The sequence below is a fragment of the Rhinatrema bivittatum genome, chromosome 4 (genome assembly GCF_901001135.1).
Source record: "Rhinatrema bivittatum chromosome 4, aRhiBiv1.1, whole genome shotgun sequence".
Classification (NCBI taxonomy): Eukaryota; Metazoa; Chordata; class Amphibia; order Gymnophiona; family Rhinatrematidae; genus Rhinatrema; species Rhinatrema bivittatum.
Window position 1 is genome coordinate 314,399,419 of NC_042618.1, and position 26,469 is coordinate 314,425,887.

Here is a 26,469-nt window from a genome sequence, read left to right on the forward strand (position 1 = left end):
ACCTAGATGACCTCATTGTCTTTGGAAAGCTGTTAGAAGAGCTTCAGGCCAGGCTGATGAAGACCCTGGATCAGTTGGAAGCTCAAGGGCTCAAACTGTCCCTGGACAAATGTCAGTTCTGCCTGCCTCAGGTGAAATATGTGGGGCATATAGTGTCAGAGAAGGGATCGCTACTGATCCTAACAAGATTGCAGTAGTGGCTACATGATCGAGGACTACCAATTTTAAGGCCCTGAGATCCTTTTTAGGATTTTGTGGCTACTACAGGAGATTTATTCAGAACGGTTCCTTGATAGTACGACACTTGATGGACTTCACAAGGTGTTATCCCCCAGAAAGAAAAGATAAGACCAAGACTTCTGCCTCAGTAGTGAAGTATTTCATGCCCTCTGAACTTTTCGATGTCAGGTGGACCATAGATTGCAAAGAGGCTTTCAGAGAAATCATTTATCAACTATTGCACGTCCTTGTGTTGGCTTTTGCTGACAACCATCTGCCTTATATCCTGTGCACTGATGCTAGCCTGGAGGGTTTGGGCACAGTACTATATCACGAGAACTCTGATTGCATGCGGCCTGTTGCTTTTGCTAGTAGGAAACTGACTGAATGAGAAAAAGTACCCAGCGCATCAGCTTGAATTCTTAGTATCAAAATATGGCTATAGTGGACAAATTCCATGATTACCTATATGGTGCCAAGTTCACTGTGGGGTAGATTTTCAAAGGGGTACGCGCGTACCCCCCGAAAACCTACCCCAAACCCCCCCTGCGCGCGCCGAGCCTATTTTGCATAGGCTCGGCGGCGCGCACAAGCCCCGGGATGCGCATAAGTCCTGGGGCTTGCATGGAGGGGCGTGCCGAGTGGCATGTCGGGAGTGACGCGGCATTTCGGGGGCGTGTCGGGAGTGACGCGGCGTTTTGGGGGTGTGTCCGGGGGCGTGGTTCCGGCCCGGGGGCATTCCGGGGGCGTGACAGCGGCCCCCGGACCGGAACATGGAGCGCGGCAGCCGGCCCAGTGCGCGCAAAGTTACGCCTGCTTTGAGCAGGCGTAACTTTCGTGATAGAGGTAGGGGGGAGGTTTAGATAGGGCCGGGGGGGGTGGGTTAGGGAGGGGAAGGTGGGGGGAGGGCGAAGGAAAGTTCCCTCCGAGGCCATGGAGGCAGGCTGCGCGGCTCAGCGCGCGCTGCCGATTTTGGGCAGCCTTGCGCGCGCCAACCCCGGATTTTAATGGATATGCGCGGCTACGTGCATATCTATTGAAATCCCGCGTACTCTTGTTCGTGCCTTCCCCTCTTCTCGCTTCCAGCTGGGAGCTGGAAGCGAGAAGAGGGGAAGTTAACTGAATAAATAAATAAAATAACTACTGAAATGGTCAGTGGTCTTCTTTGTAAAGCATATGGGGTATACTAAAAGATCGAAACATGTATACCCTAGCAGAAAGGCAAGTTAGGGGAGATATGATAGAGTCGTTCAAATATCTCAAAGGTTTCTATGCACAGATGGTGAGCCTTTTTCAATGGAAAGGAGGCTGAGGAACGAGGGGTCATGAGAGGAGGTTGAAAGGGGGTAGACTCAGGAGTTACCTTAGGAAATATTTATTTACAGAGATGGTGGTGGATGCATGAAACAGCCTCCCAGGGAAAGTGGTAGAGACAAACAAAAAAGTATTTGAATTCAACAAAGGCATGGGATAAATAAGGAGATTTCTAAGGAAGTAATTGGAATTATAATGCAAAATTAATTGGATGGCTGAGCAGACTGGATGGGCCATATGGTCTCTCTTTGCCATCATGTTTCTATTTTTAAAGGTTAATGTCCAAAATTAGCTGGGTAAAGTTTTTTTAAAAACTGACCTTTTTTTGAATTATTGGGGAATTACACTCTGCAGTTTTGTAGTTGTCTCACAGATTGACAGGTCCCTCTGTGTTCTTTGTCTTAGGGGTCTCTCATGGAGTTAAAAGCTGCTACACCAAATGCAAAATATACCTGTTAACATATTACCGAGCATGGTAGAATTCCAATTTCATTGGTGCTATGTAGTAGTTGTGATTAAATTTAGTGTACATGAAAGGTGCCAGATTAGCGCAGTCACCCTCAGAATAATACAATATAGATGGTGGCAGTACAAACTTCCCCGTACAGTTTTCTCTCTCTGTTCCTGAATTCTGTTATAGAGAAATGAAAAATGTAGTTGTTAGAACTATTAATGAGAACTAACATATCCATAGATCCTTCAACTGGGTTGTTAACCACTCTTTTTCAGGTAAATAGAAACATTTTGAAAAAAGGAAATTTTTTTTTTTAAGAAAATTGTAACACATTCACTAAATAGTTAGTAATTAGGGTGATAACCATTTTGTTTTAGGAAAATGTAAAAAAACCATATATTTTTGGCTCTTAACATATTTTCCAAAGCATCACATTTTGGATAGTACACCAATTTGTCCTTAATATCACCAACCGCCTTAGATTGTAAAGTAGAAACAGAAGATATTGCTACAAAATGATTACCAGTTCTGATAGTTTATTTTCCAAATTGGCCAATTTCTTGGAAACACCAGCTGAAAAGGAGCAAAGATGGGTGACAGTACCAGGTAGGGTGGCTTCAGTCTGTGATACCATCCTCCATACGTCTGTGTCACATCAGCAGGTTTGTCTATTAGTCATCCTGCATCATTTTCACCAAGACCAGATGGAGGGCTAACAGGCTCTGGCACCAGAACCTCTTAAGGGTTTGTCCACAGGCTGGGATATTAACATTTAGGTTGTGACTCACCAGATTCGATGAAGAAGATACATCGGTGGTACCATGCTGATATAAAATTGAGCTTTGATCTCTCACTTTGCTAAGTACTAAAGTAGAAATATTCTCCCCACACCCAGTGGATGTGGGTATTTGAGAGGGAGCTCGGTCTGCTGTGCTCAGTGATACTCCGTTGCTTCTTTCACTTCCATCCAGTTTACTCCTAGCCTTACAGCTGCTAGATCATTGTGTTACATATTCTAGTCACTAAAATGAAAATAAAATGCTTTTCTCTACTTTGTTGCTGGGTGGATTTTTATTCTAATCACATTGGTCTCTGTCTATGTTCTATTTTCCTCTTCTCTTTTTCCAAGCTCTATTTTCTATTTTCCATTTTACTGTTTTCTCTCTCCTGTCTTCATCACTTCTTCTCCTGAATTTCTTTAAAAAAAAACGAATTTCTTGGAAACACCAGCTGAAAAGGAGCAAAGATGGGTGACCGTACCAGGTAGGGTAGCTGTTTGATCTTTTCCATTTATTTCATTTTTCTTCTTTTCTGTCTCTAAATATCTCCCTTTTTATCACCATTTATTCACTATCCACTCACACCTGGATCTCACCCCTTCTCCACATTCCTCTTGTTCCTTCACCATAACTCACCCTCTAGTTTTCCCTTCCTGTCTCAACATTTCACCTCCCAACTCTCTCCCCTCCATTGCCTTTCTCAGCCCTCAATCTCCCCCTTATTGGGTTGCTCCCCCAATCAGTCTCCTCCTTTCTGGTTTCCTTCTCCAACCAAAAATCACCCTCTCTCTGTCTCTAAAACTGCTAACCCATTATCCCGACTATTCACTCTCTCCTAACTATCACTCTCACCTCTTTCCAGCCAGTTAATTTCATTCATTTCTTTTCATTTTCTCCCTTCCATTCATGGCTAATTTAACCTGTTATCCCCACTCTTTAACTCTCTCACCCCCATTATCCTCTCTCATGCTCCCCATCACATTCTCTCTGATTCATTCTCACCCAGTTATCCTCCCATGTGCATTTCCCTTCCCCCACACCCATTACCATCCCCGATTCTCTCTTATACCGTTCTCAGTTTCTCCGTCTGGCTTTCTCATACACAACCATTCCACCCATCCAAGGCTGTGCATGTGTATGAATCTCTCTTTTTTTTTCTCTCTCTAACCCTCTCCTTTCCCAATCACCACCTCTGGCTATCTGATACCTCCACCTCATCACTATCTCTGGCTCTCTGCTACCCTCTTTCACCCCTTTATCACCTATGGTTATTCGGCAGAAAGTAATGGGAAATTGGACACAAACAGCAAGCAACAAGGGTCCTGAATTTGATGGTCTGGGAAACTGATAAATATGAGGGTGACTTGTATGGCGTAGCAGAAATTTCCATGAGCTTGCTAAGCAGACTGGATGGACCGTTGGTCGTTTTCTGCCGTCATTTCTGTGTTTCTGTGGGGTCGATGCAATAATTTTTCCGGAAAGCGGGCACTGACTTTTCAGCGCCCGCTTTCTTAATGCACGCATGGCTCCCGCAAGGGGGGCACCATGCAATATCCAAATTAGGGGGTTGTGCTAGGGTCACTTGCGGGACTCTAGTGCCTCCTTGCTAACGCGACCCCGCGGCGGCTGCCGGTTATGAAGGCCGTCTGCCAGTAATAAAAATGGATGCCGAGTTTATCAGTGTCCGTTTTCATTACTGGCAGGCGGCCGGTTATGAATACCAATGTCGAGTTTACTGGCATCGGACTTCATAACTCGGCGGTCTGCTGAGGTATTCATTTTTTTTTTTGGGTTTTTTTTTTTTTTTACTGAAGAAGTACAGAAAAGCTGTTTTTTTCTGCTTTTCTGTACTTAGTTTACATGCGCTCAGCTATTAACGCCTGCTCCAGGCAGGCGTTAATATCTGAGCAATAAATGTGCGTTTGTGACGCACATTTATTTTATTGCATGCAGAGTGAATGAGTAATAGCCTCATTCACATGCATTTGCATGTAATGAGCGCCATCTCATCCACTCCACGTGGAACGCACGTTAAATAGGCACTAATCCCCTTATTGCATTAAGGGTTGGATTAGCGCCTATTTAACCCGCGCCTGATTGCGGGTTATACAGTGCGCTCGGCTGAGCACAGTGTATTGCATTGGTCCCTATGTTAACCTCCCTTTCTCATCACCATCTCTGGCTCTTTATCACCTTTCTTTCCTCTTCCATTTCTCTGGATTACTCTCATAAATATAACTGTCTGCCACCACTTTTACCTCATCCCCTCTCCAACACATCTCTGAATTTCACCTCTCATGTCTGTCACCACCTGTCTTTCTTTCACACACTTACCCTTTCGGCTTTCCTTCTCTCTCTTACCCTTCGTCCCCTTTCTAACAGTTCTCATAACCTCCTACCCTAGCTCTTTCACTTGCTGCCGAAAACATGGCACTGTGAACTATGGGGAGGAAAAAGGTGTCCGCCCAAGTTTGTATTCACTGCAGGAGGATGGGGAGGGATGGTATTCACTTACTTGCCTCTTGCAGCTTTAAACCTTCTCCCCAATATTCAGTCTTTTATGTAACAGCCCCCCACCCCCCCACCAAGCATTCGGTCCCTTCTCATCCCTCCCCCAATATTACCCCCCTCTCAGCTCACCCCCTTTCAGTCTTCTCCTCCTCCTCCTCCCAGGCCGCTTCCCTGACTTCCAGCAGCTGAGTCCTGAGTCAAAGGAGCACAGAGAGCTACAGGCTCTTTATGGATTGGCTCTGGTTCCATTTCTTCCTGATCCCAGGCAAAAGACAGCACTTGTGATGGGGGAGGAATGATAGGTGGGGTATTTGCATTTGGGAGGTGTAGCTGTTCTTTGTTTGATCTCTCTGTTTCAGCATTACCCCCTCCCTTCCTATTCCAAGCATGAGAGGAGGGGAGAGTGTGGATTGGAAAGATGAGTATCTCTTCTCTGTCTGCTATAGCTTTACTCCCTCTCCTCCCCTCCTGATTCATGCACCACAGGCCAATCCCTGGGAACAAAACTTGGGTTCTGTCAGAAGTGTATGCACAAAGGGGCCGATGCAATATCATGCACACCGGCTAGCGCCCAGCTTAACCAGCAATTGTCCACATGTTTTGGACATGATAGGCTAAGACATGATGCAATAAGGGGATTAGCGCATCAAAACCGTTCCTCCAAACTCACGCATAACTAATAGCGTTTATCATATGTAAATGCCATGTAGATGAGGGTTTTAGCGATTACCCCTGATGTGATACATCGCCGTATGCCCGACGCACACTTTTTTTTTTAAACTCTTTATATATATTTCAGTGCAGAAATAATGAGAAAGAGACAAATAAAACACTTGAAATAAAGAAGAAAAAAGAAAGAAGAAATCCAGCCCCCTTCCCCCAAAAATATCTACTGAACTCCCCCTCAGAAGTAAATAAAGACTAGTAATGTACATTTCTGTTTGTTACAGCAACAGTACAGATTTTTTGCAATCAACATCATCTCGCCCTCAATCAATTTCCATACACCGTTAATTACACAGATTGGCTATTCCAGTGCTTCCACTAGGGGGACCAAATATTTTCATAGAGCAACATATTTCTTTTGAGCAGATGGGTAAGCTTCTCCATCAACACAATTTCATGCACCTGATTCTGTCTTCTACTCGATGTTGGAGCTGACTTCCACACTGATGCTATCGTGAACCTCCCTGCATGTATTCATTGATCTGCCAAGCATCTTTGCAAGGTAGTGAGACTGGGTTCCCTCCATATTCCTAGCAAACACAATTCGGGCTTGATATCGATTGTATGTCCTAATATTGTATGGCACTCCTCCATAACTTGTTGCCAGAAATTTGTAATGTGCTTGCAAGTCCATCAAACATGTATGTAAGATCCTGAGTGGCTACATCCCCACCAACAGAGCCCGGCTGAGCTTGGTGAGAGCTTAGAATAAAATAGGGGGTACCTGTAAGCTTTGTGGAGAAGCCTAACCATAATTTCTACACGACGAGTCATAGGGAAATCTTATGTGCCTTTTTCCATATTCCTTCCCAGTGTTGGCTATTTAAGTCCATCTGAAGGTCTCTATTCCTTTGCTATATTATACCCAGAGGTGGGTCTTGTATGATTTGACATTTTTGCAAAGCTTTATAGAAAAGAGAGAGACCTCTGCAGGGTATGTTTTCCTGTATTAGTATCCTCTCTACCAGAGCTGGTACTTGAGGCTGCCATCCCTTTCTCTCATATCTACCCAGCTCTGCCACCAAGCTTTGGTAAAAGGCTTCAGACCCTCTCGCTACCTCGAATTCTTCTCAAAGGTCTTGAAAAGATTTTAAGGTAGTACTATCATCTTCCCATACTTGCCCTAAAATTGTTAGGCCCACTTTTCTCCAACTAGCAGCGTCCTGGTACAACATTGATGTTGCAAGTCTAAGATTGCCCCATTTGGGAATTAGCGCAGAAAGGCTCAACTCAGGCCACTTTAATTTTTTACTCATTGTTTTCAAAAATTTTAAAGTATGTATAATGTGAGGGCTAGCCCCGTCAGCTTTGTTTGCACCAATAAGCAATTCTAGCTGAAGTAGCAACATTGGTAAATCCACCCTCAAGCTTGACTTCAAGCAGATACCAGGGCACCATCTGTTCTCTATGAAAGCCATACCATGGCTCCCACCAGGCCACATGCCCAATAATAGCTCTGTAGGTCCAGGAGAGCCATTCCGCCTGCCTCCTTGGGTTGCCAAAGTATGCACAGTTTTATATGCACAGGCTTATGGTGCCATATGAAATTTTGCATAACCCCATGGAGGACTGAAAAAAAAAACCCTCGGGCAAATAACATGGAATATGTTGAAACAAATACATTAGTCGAGGCAGAATAATCATTTTCAGAACATTTGCCCAACGCACAATTTTTAACAGGGCAAATTTAATGCCCCAGAGCTGGTGTTAAGTGTTGCCACGCATTCATGGCTCATCTAAAAAAAAAACCCACATTTTTCTGTGGTTCCTCCTACTGAGGCGCTTTAGCGGGCTTCCAGGAGCTGATTGTGGCGCTGCCGCTTTTTTTTTTTTTTAATATTGTAACTCCCTGATCCGGCCTCATCACCGCCGCCCACCCCCAACTCCCACTACTTCCTTGTCAGGCTGGCAGAAGAAAGGGTCCATGCACCCGGCATCCGCCTCCCGCCATCTTGCAGTGTCTTCAGATGCATAGGTTTTTCATGTCCCTTTCCAAAATCACCGAAAAGGATTCATTTTGATATAAAAAATGAATGTTTTAGGCAGGGAGAAAAATGTGGAGAACCGATGAAAAATGTGCATCCAAATGGACGCCCGTTTTTTTTTTCAACACGTGCAGAGCCACAGCTCCCCTGAGTGCCCAATGCTTTTTAATGCAACAGCTCATTAAAATATAGCATTGTGCGCCCAGAAGAGGTGGATGTGCCTGCGTTAAAAAAAAAAAATGGGCGCTCAATTTGGATCCACGTTTTTAATACGCGCTTTATTGCATCGGCCTGAATGTGAGTCAAGACACTTATAAAACCACAAAAATAAAGCTATGAAAAAAGCAGTACTTTGTATAGCTGTTTGTTTATGCACACAAAAGATGTGATGATCTAGTGATTAAAAGTGCTGGCTGCTCTTTGAGTTTGTGTGGCTGTAAGGATCTATTGTTTTCTTGTCACTGCTACTGTTCTTTGCCTTCTCCCCCCTCCCCCCCCCCCAGAAGTTGGCACCCTAGAGGACTGCCTAGTTTGCTTCATGCTTGTTAGTCTCGCTTCTGAAAGCAAAATAGAAGACAGAACAGTATTTACAGTCATTATCAAATTGTAACTGAAATCCCAAATTTAAAACAAAACATTACTAATGTTGTGGTTTACTGGTTCTCAAGCAAGGGTCAGAGGCTGAGCTGGGTTTAGAGCTCAGGATAATTCTTTATCCCTTGCTTGAACTGGAAAAGCTATTACTAAAGTCAGAAAAAAATCAATAAAAGTTTGACTAGGGAGTAACTCTGGAAAACCCTTTCCCCCCCAGATTGTATTATTTTTGACACTCCTATTAGTAAATTTTATGCTTACAATGTTTGTCAATATTCCTGGAGAATTTTAAATGTCACCCATGTAGTTTTCATTATTTATTTATTTATTTATTTATTTATAGATTCTTTTATACCACGGTACGTATAGACATACATCACCTCGGTTTACAGTGAAACAATAAATTAGCAACAGGCTTTACATGTAACAGTTTAATTTTACAGTGTCATTTCTTGCTTGAAAGCCACAGTGCATAATTGTATACATATGATAAAGTGCTTGAGTGGATGGATTCTCCTGGTCATGGTATTGCTTTTGGTTTGTAGGTGAAGTACTCTGCACAGAATCTGTTTGAGTACGTCCGGAAAATCCAAGCAGATGCTGAACATATGAACAGCTTGAGTACAACACTGTTAAAGCTCTTCCAGGATAACCTGCGGAATGACAGGTGACCACCTATTTCTTTTTCTGAACAGCATACTGAGAAAGTCCAGCTAGCAAGCAGAATGCTTATTTTCAGCCATACCCTTTGTCACTAACCTATATACAGTGGAAGAGCATAGATGTGCCAGAAGCACTCAATCCTCCTGAATCCACTAATGAGTTTTGTCCATGCACAATTACTATCAGAATTACTGATATAAATAAGATTGTGCATCATGTCATTTACATATAACCTTTTAATGCTTTTGGATTGAGCATTGGTAGAAATGGATGTGAGCTCTTCCAGGTTGTTAGCATTATAACATTTTTTACTTTTCTCCATTTAGGGGACTACTACTTTAACAATGCAAAAATATTCTCTGTGTGGATCTTATGTGGATCTTTCATATTTAAGTTGATAGCAGGAAAAATAGTTACCCCAAGAGGGTCTGTTTACTGTCAGCTAGTACTGTATTGTACTGTGCACTTAGTATTTGTCATACATTATTTAAAGTAGTAAAAGTCATTAGATAGCAATTTGAAATGTTCTTGACACTTAGTCTTATTCTTAGGTCTCCTTTTTGTTTTCTGAAACTGGCTTCTGCTTCTCATGCTGACTGGTTCAGAATGCTGTGGGGATCCACCTGGGGTGGGAAGTTCCTATTATCACTCAACACCAAAGTCAACTGGCTAGACTCAGGGTGCTTGCATACTGGGTTCTGAAGGGAGCTGTGATCTCTGGCCGTGGATTGTCACTGTGATCACCAGGCTGATTGGGAGGGAATGGTTGAAATGAGGCAAAAGCTCTAGGTAGTTGTGAATGAAGGCTTATAGTACTGTAGCCCCTTTTGAAGCTGGTTCCAGTTGAATCAGAAGCCAGAGAAGCAGGAGGAAACTGCCTAACCCCCCCTCCCCACCCCCCAAAAAAAACATTAAACAGTTACACATTGAAAATAACAAGGGAAAACTTTAATGGTTTAGTTTGTTCCATCTGTAGAATGTTTTATTTGGAGATCTTTACCATACTGTATGTAATGTTTTAAAAATGCACTTATCTTGGAAATTACCTGCATATTCAAATACCAATTTGTTGAAATGCATTATAATCAAACATCTCAGTTCCATTTACCAGTCATGAATGGGGCATGGATTAAGGGTACCTGCGTATTCTCAGCCATAATTAGTTTTGGCATATTTATTACCACACTTAATAATTTAGCCATTTTAGGGAAATTCTTGGGCAATGAAAATGAAGGCTGTGTAAGTGAATCATTTCATATGGCAAAAAGATTATGTCTATGCTTTAATGAGAATGGTTGCCAGTGAGGTCATTTGTTTGAAGCTGATGACTGACTGGAGTCATTTAACACTGTTAGGATATGGCATTTCATTGTGCTGACTGTAGCAAAGATACAAAAGAGCAACCTTTAAAACTATTAAGGAGAGAGTGCACCACAAACTGCCACCTGGGTTACAGTTATACATTTATAAATGCATTTGAAAGAAACAGTCATACAGTTTTGTGCCAAATTGTACAACAGTGAAAAATGTGAGAAATCATACGGCATTAACTTTATTGAATGTCAGCGTTCAAAGAGTGATAGTGCTTCTAATTATTTATTGATATAAAAAATCCTGAAAACCACAAGTTTCTTGTCAGCCAAACTCCTAGTTGCAGGCAAGCACCTACTTATTTTCAATGATTTACAAACTTACTGTCTCTATTTATTTCTACTTCTGATCCTTCACAGGCCAAATTCTAGCTTACTTCCCCCATGGCACCAGGGTCACAAACTTATGCACAATACAGATTAGCAACAGCTTTATGCAGCAACCTCCAAATGCCTTCTGGGGCTTATTCTCCCACTGCCCCAAAGCCCAGTGGTGTATTCAGGAATGTCCCTTACCAGCCTCTCAGGCCTTGTGTCCCTATCCCCCTTCAGTCATGTCTCTGCCTTTGTGGCAGTCTCTGGGCTTCTAACTCCCTGGCAGCTTCCAAGACCTGTATTTCTAGCTACTCCTGGGGATGGTCTCTGCTCTCCAGGCAGCAAAAAGGTGTCTGCCTCCCTGGAAGCTTTGGAGACAGCTTCTTCCTGCCTGACAGTTTGTGGGCTGAGCCTCCCTGAAAGCTTCTAAAAAAGGTCCCAGCAATCAGTGTTCCTTCCTTCTGTCATTGCCGTTTCTTGATAGGCATGAGGCCAGAACTTTCTGGGACTACAGTTCCCAGCATGCTGTTCCGTACAGTAACTTTTCCTTCTGTCTTTCAATCTTTTATATGGAGTTTCTGACAGTGGTCTCTCTGCCTCTCTGGACTAATTCCTCCAGCTCTCAGTAATGTTCTGTGTGTGCAAAACTCCTCTTCCTTCACAACATAACTTTGTGAAATGTGTGTTCATTTTTGTTACCTCTTTTTGAGTTGGAAAAACTTCAAACAGGTTACAATAAAAACAGAGCAATAGGGGGTCATGTGATGTGATGAGCCAGGGAGAACGTATATTGTCTGAGCTCGAGGTGCCATCCTTCCTAATTATCTCCTTCTCTTACTAAATTTGGCAGCTCTACATCTTTTTTGAATCAGAATCATTCTCTTTAATATATGGACAGCTTTGTTGATAAGAAATTGGGCATGATATTGACGAAAGTGGCAAGGAAAGACAAAGAGAAGCCAAAGCCACCTGATATGAAAATGGTGGAGCTGAAAGATCCTGGCACACCATGTGAACGGAGCAAAGTGGCAGTTACTGAGCTGACAAAAGCGGTGGTTACTGCTTTGGAATACAAGTTTTCAAAGATATCTGAGCAAATCTCATGTGTGTAATTCAATAGAAGGAATAGGATCATGCATGGATGCAGCGGGATCTCAAATTAGTTCTATAGAGGATGAAGTGCAAACTTTAAAATCAAAGATCCTGGCTTTAGAAAAGGTGGTCACTGAGAGTGATACCAAGTTAGAGGACCTGGAAAATAGGTCCTGCCATATCAATTTACATTTTGTGGGTATAATACTCTGATACGGACCTACCAAAAATACTAGGAGAGAGGCTGCCGTGATCTCTAGATCTCTCTGAGCTGTCGGGAGAACTGATCGTTGAATGTGCGCACAAACTCAGGCTCTGAGGGACGGCAGGCCGTGACTACGTGTCTTCATTACAAAAATGTTACATTTTGTATACAAAGAGCCATCCTTCAGAAATATAATACAAACCAAGGACTTCAAATATTCAGCCATTAATCATGCCATTTTTACATAGCATTTAATTTATTTGTATACTGTTCAACCGTTTATTCTTTCCTATCTCTTCCTTCTTATCCAAGTTCTGCTACCCTTGTTATTTGTAACTGCTCCTTCGATCACCACAGTTCTAGTTGATGTATTTAATGCACTCCCGTTTCATGTAAACCAGCAAGATATGTGCTCATGATTGCCGGTATATAAAAACCTTAAATAAATAAAAAATAAATAAATAAATAATAAAAATTCTAGACATCCAGTATCAGAATCATAAGATTCTAGTATTTCAAGATTTTTCTGCCAAAAGGAAAGAATCTGTGCCAATTTGTATAGAGCTTGTAAAATGCAATCTGAGATTTGCTCTGCAATATCCAGCTCAGCTGCAAATTTGCTTTTTTAGGCCAAATACTACCTGTAGACACCTAAATTTATGGGCCACATAGCTCCAGGTGAAATTGGTATCATTTGGAAAGACCTCAGTTTGGGCAAGGGATCAAAGGACATGGAAAAGTGTTGAGTGCAGGAGTTTTTCTTTTTTCTTTCTCTTATACTGGAGTGGCTTTGCCATTTTAATGAAGTTATTTACTAGTCCGATACCATTCTTTGAATTATATCATCAAAATGGTAGGCTCTATAAGGTTTAAGCCATTTTTATTTTAAAGCCTTCTGAAGTACAATTACTGTAAAGGCATGTTCGTGTTGTTATATTGGAGGGGACGTTGTAATCTGCTGGGGGGATGGCCCCTGGGTGCATTACTGAATAACCTTGATTCCTCTTGGGGCCATTCTGATATGGTTGTGCATTTGGTGATTTGTATAGGTAATGAACATCTAGCAGGGGGGGGGGGAATAGGGGTATGGGAAAGATCAAGGGGCAGTTCGTTTTGTTAGGCCAGCATGCTGGGAGGATCACATGGAATTTAGCATTAACATTCTGTATAGTGTTAGTGTTGCTAGATTTCACTGGAGCACTCTGCTCTAAGTGTAAGCAATGTGAACCATTGTGGCTGTGGTGAGGTTAATGCAGTCATAGGCCCTCACTGACAGCTGGCAGAGGCTTGCTGGCAAGAGACTGATCTAGGGCTTCACCTATACCAGCCTGTTTCCCTGCAGGTTCATCCCCTTGGGTTCCGAGGGCAGGAAGGACTTAGGCGATGGTCTGTAGTAGGATGGCATACATGGAAATCCAGAGGCAGGCGGCAATCAGGATAGTCTGTCCAAGCAAAGGGTCAGTGGCAGACAAGGTGTCCAGGCAAGCAGTGGTCAGTCCAGAGGAAACGAGAGACTGACCCAGAAGGGGCTGGCCAGCAGGCAAGATGCTGGATATGATGAGGCAAGGCTGGATAAGGTAGGGCAGGTTGGATAGACTTGATGAGGCAGGGCAGGCTGGCAACATGCACTACCAAAATAGGAGGACCTGTAGCTGAGGTGAAGGGGAAAGCCCCAAGGAGCCCTTTATAGGGCTGAGAATGCTGATGCCATCAGTCAGTGCCTTAGTGTTTTTCCGCCATGGGCCCTTTAACTAGTGGGAGGTCAGCACACGTGCCTAAGGAGGGCAAGAGGAAGAGTTGAGATGGTGGCGTTCTGGCAGAGTTGCACTATTGCGGCCATTGGGGTAAGTGTGACGGCTTGTGGTGACATCTCACGAGCTTCCAATTATCACGGTAAAGGACACAGAATGGTCCAAAAGAAAGTGCTGACTCTTCTACGATTGTTATATTCACCCAAATCTGGAATGAGGACCCCCCATTAAGTGTGTCACCTGGAATGTAGTGGGGTTGGACACCCAAGCTAAACGAGAGAAAATGCTGGCATATTTTAACTAGCTAAAATGCACAGTTGGCTTCTTGCAAGAGACCCATATGTTAAGTAAAGAATACCTTAAACTGAGGAAAAAGTGGATCAATCAAGTATATGCAACAGAGGGCTCCTCCAAAAGCTGGGGAGTAGCTATTCTGATCCATATGTCGATATCCTTTCAGTGGCAAAAATGTATTATAGACCCAGAGGGCAGATATGTCATTACTTTGGGCAGCCCATGATTTTGGCATCCTGTTTACAGTCCAAATCAATATGATCACAAATTTTTCACTATTATCTTTCAAATTATATTGGGCGGTGACTTGCATTGCATCAAAGATCCTGTGTTAGATCGCCAGTCTAGTAGCATTGCAAGCCCTATGAAGCCTACTAAAGGAGTCCAATTTATATGTGGTACCCTAAACGTCTTGGATATTTGGAGAGTATTAAATCCAACAACCAGAGATTGGCATGAAGTGTGTTTTCTTGGCTGTGGTGTAGTTGATGCAGCCTGTTAGATGAACCCGCTAGGCCTATACCGACAGCAGGTGGAGCAGACAGGCAGAGTTGGGTAGCAGGCCAAGGTCAGGGCAAGCAGGTTCAAGATCTGGGCAGAGGTCAGGCAGCATCAAGATCCAGGCAGAGGTCAGGCCAGACAGAGATCAGGTAGCATCAAGGTCCAGGCTGAAGTCAAGGTCGGAAGTCAGGCAGAGATGGACAAGGCAGAACTAGGACTTAGCAGGATATGAGGAATGGGGCACAACAGGATTCAAGGCAGACACTGGGGCAAGGCAAGAACCAGACAGGGCAGGCACAAGGCAAGAAGACAAGTCAAGGAGAGAACCAAGGCAGGGACAAAACAAAGCAAGGAGAGAAACAGACAAGGCAGGAACACAAGCAACACAGACTGCATACAAGTGCAGGAGGATCTTTTGCTGAGGCAGGGCCTGGGAGCGTGGCTGAGGTCTAAATTCCCAGCTCGAGCTGACATTATCTCCCAGTGCTTCTTCAGTTTTCCCACCATTGGGCCTATAAGGCCAGGGCTGGTATGCACGTGCCTTAGGAAGCAGCACAGCCAGGAGGGAGCCCGATGGCAGTGTTTCAGCTATGGGATGGACTCAGCTCACAGCCCCACTGGGCCTTTTTGACTTTGGCCGCAAGAAGGATGGGTTCTTCCTGTGGCCCCACTGAGCCTTTGTTTATTCAGCCATGAGCAGCATGATGGGCTCTGCTGACAGCTTCAATGGGCCTCTCTGGCTTAAGCCATGAACAGGATGGGCTCCACTTGTGGCCCCACTAGCCTTATCTTCGGTTGCAAGCGGGATGGACTCCATCCACTGTCCCACCAGACCTCTGTTTCTTTGGCCACAAGTAAGATGTGCTCCGTTAGTGGCCCACCGGACTTCATTCCAAATTCTACGCAAAGTATGAAAATTCTGCACAGGAGGGGATTTCTGTGCAAATTCTGTTCTGAGCAGTTGTACAGAATCCCCCAGGAGTAATTTTTGCTAAAATCTGTATGGTTTCTTCAGAGGAAATCATATCAAACTGTTACCATTTTCTTGCATTGTCAATTCATTAATCAAAACAAGCCCTGAATCTACTGCAAACTGCATATCAAGTTGATGTAACTTATGAATAAAATGAGCAAAACCTTCAGATTTTTCCGCGAGCCTGCCCTTAGAGTTTATCGTAGATGTTAACAGTCATGATGTGGCTTTTTCCATGCTGCATTCATTCTGGCATTCTTTCATGCATTCCACATAAGTGAACCATCACTTCCTTCAGGCAGCCAACATTATGTCCAGCCTATTAACATAAGGTTTGATGATAGGTGCCCATTAAATTAGAATTTTCATCTGCAATTCTAAGACAGATCAGCAAGGAAAGGGCACACACATGACTACAGGCCAAGACAAAAGTCTGGACTCCTGTCCATTAAAAAGCTACATAATATTTCTGTTCCCCAGGCTCAAGATTATGGGTGTAAATAGATGAAATGATTAAAATTCCAGTTTAAGAAGGGACTATAAGATAGGGATATTGCAGATAGGCTTAATATACATGAGTATGAGTCCCACTCCTTTCAAATTGGGACAGTGAGTACTATAGCTGCCCTAGAAATTCTAGGGCACGATATCAAACATTTTGATAACTGGCAATCCAATTAATACAGAAAACATATAAAGCTAACTTACCAATATCTATTTAAAAGCTTTGAATCAGATTCCATAAATTGTTTGTTTCTTCTGTCCTGATCTGGTCCTGGGAACAGGGATTCATAGGAAGGTTTATGGCCTAGCACAGGCCCCATGACCTCCCATGATTCTCACACAAGGTGGGTGAAAGATTAATCTCTTCAAGACCCTTAAGCTTTTTCCCCACTGGAGTTCTTCTGTTTACCAACCCAGTCAAATGCAAAAAAAAATCATCACTTGGATTTCAAAACCGCTGTTCAAAATATAAGCTCTTCACTGGCACTGATGGCAGATAAAACCAAAATCAGTGATCTACAAGTGGTTTGTATGCTAGACAATAAAGCAAAGTCTAGAACAGCACAAAAAATAAATCTGTCACGTTCAGCAATGAACAATTATTTCGGAAGATTGCGGAATATAATAACTGTTCTGCAAAAAACAAGTCAGTGCTGTAGGAAAGAAACCCTCTTCCTTTGGGTCTTCCCAAGTACTTGCTGTAAAGGCAGTTTTCCTCTTTTCTTTCAACAGTTTCTCTAATTCTGGGACCTTGTGGGCTGATTCCTTCAACCAGTGTAACTCCTTAAGACCTTTCTTAGCGAACACTTCACCAAAACGTCTCCCAAGACAGATAAGAAATTTAAAATACCTCGGCTTCCTGGCAACCTCTTTTCTTCAGGTCTCTTAAGGATTTCCCTGTTGAACCCCAGAACCTTTTTCTATCCTGAAGTACTGGGTGCCCTGGCCTTGGACCCTAGTCCCCTTCACTGGACAATAATTCTTTCTACAGACTCTCCTCAGTTTTTGGAAGATCTACTTCAGGTACTTTCTCTATGAAATGAAAGACCATTCTGGGGGGCACTCTGACTGCAGTTCACAGATTGGCTTCTTCTGACTCAGACTTCCCCAGATTCCTCCTGGATCACATGGATGCAAATATTTTATTCTACCAATGACCCCTCTGACTGAGGAGTGTGTCAAATCCTTAAACATTCCTACGTGCACTGACCTCACTAGAAAGGGCAGGATCTTTTGAGACCACTGACTCTAAACTAACAATGGATAACTGTTCTAGTAAGGGGTTAATTTGGGGTCCCCCGTACATATATGGTATGTGACCACTCATTCATCTTTTGGACTCATAAGGAGGCTTTAGCAAGAAACCATGAGGAAATTATGGGCCAAGCAACTAGTAATATACAGTACATGTTCTCTGGCTTGAATCCTTATTAGCTGATATTGCTTTTGTTGCTGAACCACTGATCCTAAGCCTCTCCATTTGCACTAGTCATACACCTATCAGCAATTTGGCCTCTGTGGAGTTGGTTTACATGATTCAGAGTCACATTATTATGGTCCTTGTGCTGTTCCCTGACATCCATATCATTTGGCTCAGTGTCTCTCAACGCACAATAAAGCTCTGGAATTTGTTGCCAGAGGATGTGGTTAGTGCAGTTAGTGTAGCTGGGTTCAAAAATGGTTTGGATAGGTTCTTGGAGAAATCCATTAATGGCTATTAATCCAGTTTACTTAGGGAATAGCCACTGCTATTAATTGCATCAGTAGCATGGGATCTTCTTAGTGTTTGGGTAATTGCCAGGTTCTTGTGGCCTGGTTTGGTCTCTTTGGAAACAGGATGCTTGGCTTGATGGACCCTTGGTCTGACTCAGCATGGCGATTTCTTATGTTCTTATGTTGTATGGCGGGAGATCCCTTAGAATGAGGGAAAAGGTAGAGGGAGACATTTATGGCAAGAATAGACAGAGTAACTGAATCATGAATTGATCATAGATTTTTCAGACTTATGTGGACCCAATGCCTTATCTGTTGGACAAAGACATGGATTTGTTCAACGCTGATCTGCAGCATATGATTGAACTGGTAGTCAAAGACAATTAGGCTATGGCTACAGCAGTCTGAGTGAGGAGGCTCTAGTAAGTAAATGGTCACTACCAAAGTCTTTTATGGCAGTTTTGGAAGGTGGACAGACATGTGGAAAATAAGGAATATACACTCATCTTCAAACTTCTATGCCTGGGGCATGAGGCACCTCTAAATTCAAATAGTATGAGGGGATGTGTCCCTATCCATGAGCTTCAACAGCAAGAATGGTGACCCCTTGGAGAGAAATGGTACTTGCCTCCAAGCTTGAATGGGCAGAGGACTGTCACTGTCAGAATGGTGAAAATGGATGTGTACCCAACTATGAGCTTTGATGTCCAAGAGTTTAGGGCTCCCAAGTCGGTGAAAAATGGAGAATGTGTTTTCATCCTCATGCTTCGACCGCCAGGGCTGGTGTTCTTCCCCAAAAGAATAGATTAAATGAATGTCAATAAGAGAATTTATTTAAAATGTTTATAACACTTACCCATCCGAAAACAGGCACCCAAAGCGGTATATAGTACCATAATAAAACCAGCAATACAAATAACCACCACTATTACTAGCAACGGTAACATGGAATAGACTTAGTTTTTGGGTACTTGCTAGGTTCTTATGGCCTGGATTGACCACTGTTGGAAACAGGATGCTGGACTTGATGGACCCTTGGTCTGACCCAGTATGGCAAGTTCTTATGTTCTTAACAGACAAACACACAATTGTAAAATAAAGCCATCCAAATGAGCACCAAACCACCACCATTAATAATTAGTCAAATAGAGCCTACTTTTTAACATTTTCCTAAAAGCCAGCTAACACTTCTCATCTTGACATCTGAAATGGACTGTCATGTGCTATCAAGCATGATTTGGAATTAATGGTCCAATTTACATGTAGATTTATTTATTTAAACAATTTTTATATACCGTTGTTTTTTTTTACTAGGAGGTAGTCCAAACGGTTTACATGATGAACATACATATTTAAAACAAATTAAAATAGTAAATACAGAAAATGGTAATAAAAAATAAATTAGAAAGTGAGTTAAAATGAAAAATTAAGAACAGGCAACATAATTAAAATCGAAGGAGAGAAAATTAATTCCAACTGGGTGTAAAAAAGGCTTGTAATAAGAATATTAAAGCAGGTCTACGGCCTGATGAGCTAGGCAAGGAAGGTGGGTGCTGAGTTGTCATTTATTACTGTGGAATGCTTTTTCGAAAAGATAGGTTTTCAAGTTCTTTTTGAATTCTTTATTACTGGAGGAGTTTCTAAGATTGTCTGGGACTGAATTCCAGAGTAGAGGTCCAGCTACCGAAAAAACTCTCTTCCTGGTTATCTCTAAACGTGCCGTCTTGAGGATGGGTATTTCGAGAAGGTTTTTATTGGCGGAACAAAGACTTCTAACTGGTTTATAGATGCATAGCTGTAAGCTAAGCCATGAGATAGTGTCATCATTCAGTAGATTATAAATCAGTGTAAGTGTTTTGTATTTTATTCTGGTGTCTATTGGTAACCAGTGTAGGGAATAGAGGATCAGGGAGATGTGGTAGGTTCCTGTGAGAACTCGTGCTGTGGCGTTCTGGATCAGTTGAAATGGGTGGAGAGCATTTTGTTGGAGACCAATAAACAGTGCATTGCAATAATCCAGGCCGCTGAAAATAGAAATATTGCATTAATAAACCTGCATATATGCTTTTCCCACTGATTTTAATATAATTTATTTTGCACCACTTTGGGTTTTTGCATGGATAGAGCAAGGTGCAAAATAGAGGGGGTTTGACTGAAGTATAGCTGGCCCTAGTGATGACAAATAGTGAAATAAGAGGAAATAAAAAACAGCAGTCGTTTAAAAAAAATAAATAAAAGCTGTGTTTACATACTCACTATATCCTGTGAAGAGGAGACAGGCAATGAATTTCTCACATTACTGGCATAATATTTGGCTAAAATACCACATTTTTTTTTAGCAAAGTGCTCTGTGTGATATACATTTTGAATGCAGATTATTTTTCCTTGACACACAAGCTGATAAGGAATTAAAATGTGTATGAAAAGTGCTCTTTGGCTTACAAAACATTTTATATTGCGCCTTTTCTTTCTTGTATTTAACTATTTGCCTTTTTTATTAAACATTTTCCTTTAAATGCTCTTTTTCATATCGTTTCACAGTCATGTGGTTTGCAGTGCTTTTTGCATCAGTAAGCCATTGTGGGGTAATGTTTTAAACATCTGCATAAATTAGCAAAGATCTCCAGGGTTGCATTCTGAGAAATGCTCTCTGTTGCATGCGCAAGACTCCAGAAGCAGGCTGAGCTGTAGAGTCTCAGTGCATGGATGAGACAATGATGCAGGGAAGAGGGATGCAGATTTGTTAAGAATTGGGGAACGTTCTGGGAAAGGGGGAACTTATTCCGATAGGTTGGGCTCCACCTTAACCAGAGTGGCATCAGGCTGCTGGCATTAACTTAAAAAGAAATAGGGAGATAGAGCAGCTTTTAAACTAGACCATGGGGGAAAGCTGACAGTTGCTCAGAAGCGTAGGGTTCAGAGAGAGGGATATATTAAAAGTTAGTGGTTTCTAACCTGGAGTCCGCAAAACCATCGCAAATGATCCGCCAGAAGGGATGCGATAAAGTTTAGCTGGGGAGAAAAGAGCAGACCGCTGCTATCTGTGATTAATTGAGCTGCTGCCTAAGGCCAGGAGAAAGAGTGTGGAACCTATTACTGCTCTGGAAACTTCACCCCACATTGCTGCAGATCAGGAGGAGGAGGGTTTGCATGCATTAGGTGCTTCAAACCTTGCTACAGCATGTCCGGTTGAGGTGGAGAAGTGAGGGGCCAATTGCAGTCCTCGAGAGTTGTAAACCCCATTGCTGAACTTCATGAGGATGCGGGGAAGAAAGGAGCCAATTGCAGCTGTCAGAACCTTCAGCAGTCACTACCTCACACTGAGGAAAGCAGGGTTGATCACAGCAGTGAGAAGCGTTTCACACTACTACCATACGCTCTGCTACGGCTATTAATCAAGTTTACTTAGGGAATAGCCACTGCTATTAATTGCATCAGTAGCATGGGATCTTCTTAGTGTTTGGGTAATTGCCAGGTTCATGTGGCCTGGTTTGGCCTCTGTTGAAAACAGGATGCTGGGCTTGATGGACCCTTGGTCTTGACCCAGCATGGCAATTTCTTATGTTCTTATGTTCTTACTGGCCTTACAGAAGGAGAGGACAGGAGAGCTGCACTAAAAAAGTGAGTAGAATGACTAAGAGGAAGGAGGAATTAAGAGTGGGGTTAACAGTATGAGAGGAAAGATAGAGGGGCAAAGGAATGAGACAAGAATGAAAGAAGATAAGGCGGTAGACAGGAATTCATAATTGACTTGGTTAAGGGGAGCAAGAATAGAAGACCGCCTATCAGGTAGAGAGAGGACTACCCCAGGAATCATGCTCAACTAGAGGTGGAAAGAGAGGGATTAAGAGGGTGGGATAGAGGACCATCTTAGTTTAGGAGGGAAGTAGGAAGAGAGAATTGCCAGAAATTGAGGAGGAGAGAGGATGACATTAAACATAAAAGTGTTTTAGGGGGGACACACAAAGAGACATGGAGATCTCATAAACCTTCTTCCCTTTGAAAAGCAGGCTACTGTTTTGTTTTTTCTAAAATCTAAATTATTTTGTGACTATCATTTTCTGTATATGTTTGTATGAATCATAAAAGAAAATAAAGTATAAAAGAAAAGGAGGCCCAAAGGGTGTCAGTTTTCAGGAAGGGTAAGTTTCAAAATGTTTTATGTGGTAAACACTTATTTAAGCATGTGAAAAGGCCTTTTGAAAATTACTTCTCCCCCGTCACTGATGGGAAAAAATACCTGCAGCTGTGTGAACAGCATGCATACTTTTGCCTGTGGGAATAAAGGAGCAGGGCTAGGTTGGGGGAGAGAAAGTGCATGCAGGGATTTAATTTTGAAATTCTTGTGCATACTTTCATGCATGTATTTTGTACCTGCTTCAGAACAGAGGCAAATTACACAGCTAAAAATATACAGTCATTCCCCCGCCAGGCCCAAGTTTTCAAAATTAGATTGCAGGTCTGCAGGTACCGGTGCTGAATTTCAGCCAAGTCGCACCAAATTGTAACCTGGAACTTTTTTGAACTTGCTTCCTTTTCCCCACTGCAGCTGGAATGGGAGGTGGAGGCCACTGTTGGTCTCGACCTTCAATTATGAGGGCAGTTTTTAAATAGCATAGGAAATTGCTCTCCCTATTTATTCAGTTTAGATTAGTAAGCATTATTTAATATTAAGTTTTATGTATTGTGGATGAATCTGGAGTACATATCATTATTTGTTATGGCATACAAAAATTAAAGAGAAGTGTGCGGAGGTCTGCAAAACATTTGGAGGCTGAAAAGGGGTCTGCATTTCTTGAATGGCTGGGAACCTCTGTTCTAAGGATACTTCAAAACAGGGAAGTCTGAAGAATCCCAGACAGAGGTAGACAAAGAGCACACAGATATGAAGGACCCTGAACTGCCTGGATCATTCACTAATATATGAGTTAATACAAAGAAAAATGAAAGTAAGATAAAGTAAAATGTCTATGAAAATGCTAGAAGTCTCAATAGTAAGACTGGTGAGTTAGAATGTATGGCATTATATAAGGATATAGACATTATAGGCATTTCAGAGCTGGTGGATGGAGAAAAACCAAAGGGACACTGTGATATCAGAGAATAAACTATATTGACGTTTTAGGACAGATTGAATTGGTGGAGGGGTGGCACTATATTTAAAAGATGGCAGAGAATCAAGCATGATAAAAATCCTGCAGGAAACAAAATGCAGTGTGGAATCCTGGATAGAGATTTCATGTATGATCAGAAAGCATATGGCAGTGGATATATACTACTGGCCACCTGACCAAGATGAAGAAAAAGACTTTGAAATGCTTGCTGACATTAAAAAAACAAAACAAATACATTTGGCAACACAATAATAATGGGAGAATTATTTAACCCCAGTATTGTTTGAGCTAATACTTTATCAGAAGAGAGGTTAGTTGTCATAAATAACTGCTTCACAGAGCAGATTGCTCTAGAACCAACAAGATGGGCAGCTACTTTATATCTAGTCCTCAGTGGAACTCATGACCTGGTGCAAGGGGTTATTTTGAATGGGCTGCTAAGCAATAGCGTCAAAATGCAATCAAATTTGGAATAATGAATGGAGGGAAGACATTCAGTAAAACTACTGCAGTATCATATAATTTTAAAAAGGGAGACTATGAGAGAATGAGGAAATTAGGAAAAACTGAAAGGAACAATTGCAAAGGTTAAAAGTTTGCATGAGACATAGACATTGTTAAAAAATACCATTTTAGAAGCCCAAATAAAATGTTTTCATTAGATTTGGTTTATTAAAAATTGTATATTCTGTGCTGTTCACAACAGGAAGGTTTAAAGCGGATTACAAAATTAAAACATGCATAAAATTATTCATTCAAATAACATAAAAATAACATATATACAAACCAGAAACATAAAATAACACACTTCCAACTGTTCAGTAAAATTTGAACATTAACTACAAGAAGATCTAGACAGTCTGCATCCTTCTTCAAGGCAGTTTATGATTACAATTACATTAGCATATACTGCTGCTGTTAAAGGATACATTGAACAGAGACATTTTTAATGCCTTTTTAAAGGATTCATATGATACAGTAGTTCAAATCTCACTCATCAGGGAGTGAATTCCAAAACCAAGAGGTCCAGAGACCGAGAAAACTTTTTTCCTAGTAATATTTAAGCATGCAAGCTTGATAGACAGAACCTTAAGTTGAACTAAGTAGAATTAATTAAGTTGACTTGGAAAATAGCCACTGCTATTATTAGCAACGGTAACATGGAATAGACTTAGTTTTTGGGTACTTGCCAGGTTCTTATGGCTTGGATTGGCCACTGTTGGAAACAGGATGATGGGCTTGATGGACCCTTGGTCTGACCCAGTATGGCATGTTCTTATGTTCTTAACTTTCATCTCTGATCTCAGGGAATGTGATTGTTTATAAATGCTCAGTTTTGAATGTATCCAGCAATTGGGATCACTATGAAGAACCCATTGGATCAATGATGCCATCTTATATTTGAATCTGAATTTAATTGGAAGGTAGTGTAAGGCCTGTAGACTAGGAGAAATATGCTTTCGTAATGGGGTTCCCATCAAAATACGTGCAGCAGCATTCTGCACAAACTGCGAAGGTCTTACAGAGAAGGAGGGAAGTCCATTATACAGCACATTGCAGAAATCTAAACTTGATAGGACCATTGCTTGCAGAACAGCTCTGAAATCAGAAGTCTACCAAGAAAGGTTTCAATCTTTGTACCACTCTTAGTACCTGATTCATTAAGGGTTTTTCTCATAGACATAAAATTGGAGAAAAGCCTTAATTAATTTGACCCTTAGTTTGAAAAAGGAAGACTTTACAGTTGCTTTGATGTGAGATGTTAACATCAAGCCTGTCTATCAGTAGGTCTAGGCCAGTGGTTCTTAACCTTTTTTCTATTGGGACACACCTGGCAGATAATTGTTACAGGCGTGACACACTGAACACTTGAACATCACGGGGCTAAATGTAAACATATACTCTGCATTCACAGGAACCACACCCCTGCCCCCCCCCCCCCCCCCCCCCCCCTCCCCCCCGGTCCCCAAACGATGGATGCAGAGCAGAACTAGGGTATTTCAAATAAAAATTGCTATATAAAAAAGATATTCTGGTGCTATCTCAGTAACAGAAACATAAGCTCCCTTACTACCAGGCGCATTGTAAAATAGAAAACCTGAAAAAAAAAAACACTCAGCACATGTGTAGCAAACCTTCCATACCATTGCAACACTAATTCCAAGAACTCAAACAGCAATAGCCCTTCCTTTGAAAAGGCAGCAGTACAGCACCAATGTCCTATTTAGAATGAGAAAACGCAACAAAGAAGATTGATACAAATCCCAACCTACTAGTAAAATACCTCACCTCAGTCACACACATATATCTGGCCTTCAAATATAAAATAAAAGACCACAAATTACAAATGTGGAGACAAAAACTGGAATGGAAACTTTAAAAATCCACACTCTGCATGAGGGCAAAATTTTAGAGCTAGAAACAGACTGGAAGATAGCCAGGGTTATGTGAATTTTTTAAAAATGCCTCTGGGGTGATCCAGGAAACTATAGACTGGTGAGCCTGATATTGATGCTGGACAAAATAGTAGAAGCCATTCTTACAAACAAAATTACTGGCCATTGTAGATAGATATGGGGAAGAGTCAACAAGGGTGTAGCAAAGGGAAGACTTGCCTTACCAATCTTTTAGATTTTTTTGAAGGCATAAATTAACATGTAGAATTAAGGTGAGCTGGTTGATATAGTGTATTTTGATTTTCAGAAGGCATTTGACAAAGTTGCCTATGAGAGATTGTTCAGGAAATTAAAAAGACATGGGATAAAATAGAATGTGCTATTGTGGATTGGTAACTGGATAAAAGACAGGAAACAGAGGCCTACCATAGGATAAATACTCAGTTTTCCAAATTGAGAATGGTCATTAGTGGAGTCCCACAGGGATTGGTACTGTGATGTGTGCCTTTCAACACATTCATAAATGACCTGGAAAAGGGAACAAGTGAGGTGATCAGATTTGCAGATGGCAAAATTATTCAAAGTTCTTAAAATAGCAGCTGATTGTGAGGTACTGCAGAGGGACCTTCAGAGACTAGGAGTCTGGGCAACTGAAAGCCAGATAAAAATGAATGTAGACAAGCGCAAAGTAATGCATGTTGTGAAAACCAATCCCAGCTATAGGTACATAATACTAGATTCTGTATCGGGAGTTACCACCCAGGAAAAGGACCTTGGAGTACTTGCGGACAAAACATTGAAATTCTCAGCTCAGTGAGTGGCAGCAGTCAAAAAAGCAAATAGAAAGGAAGAATGATCCATAAAGGAATGGAGAGTACAACTGAAAATATCATTTTGCATCTGTATTGATCCATGGTGAGACCGCACCTTGAATATTGTGTGCAGTTCTGATTGCCCCATCTCAAAAACAACATAGAGCTAGAAAAGTTTCAGAGG

At 41.9% G+C, this 26,469-nt stretch overlaps 1 protein-coding gene across 3 annotated transcripts in view; it reads left to right on the forward strand.

Annotated features, from left to right (window-relative positions):
- The window catches only part of TBCD (tubulin folding cofactor D), a 974,871-nt gene that overhangs the window by 793,007 nt on the left and 155,395 nt on the right, over positions 1–26,469 (forward strand). For all 3 annotated transcript variants that reach the window (XM_029600281.1, XM_029600283.1, XM_029600282.1), the window contains exon 34: positions 9,128–9,249. In XM_029600281.1, coding sequence (XP_029456141.1) covers positions 9,128–9,249 — 122 coding nt within the window. The remainder of the gene's footprint in view (positions 1–9,127; positions 9,250–26,469) is intronic.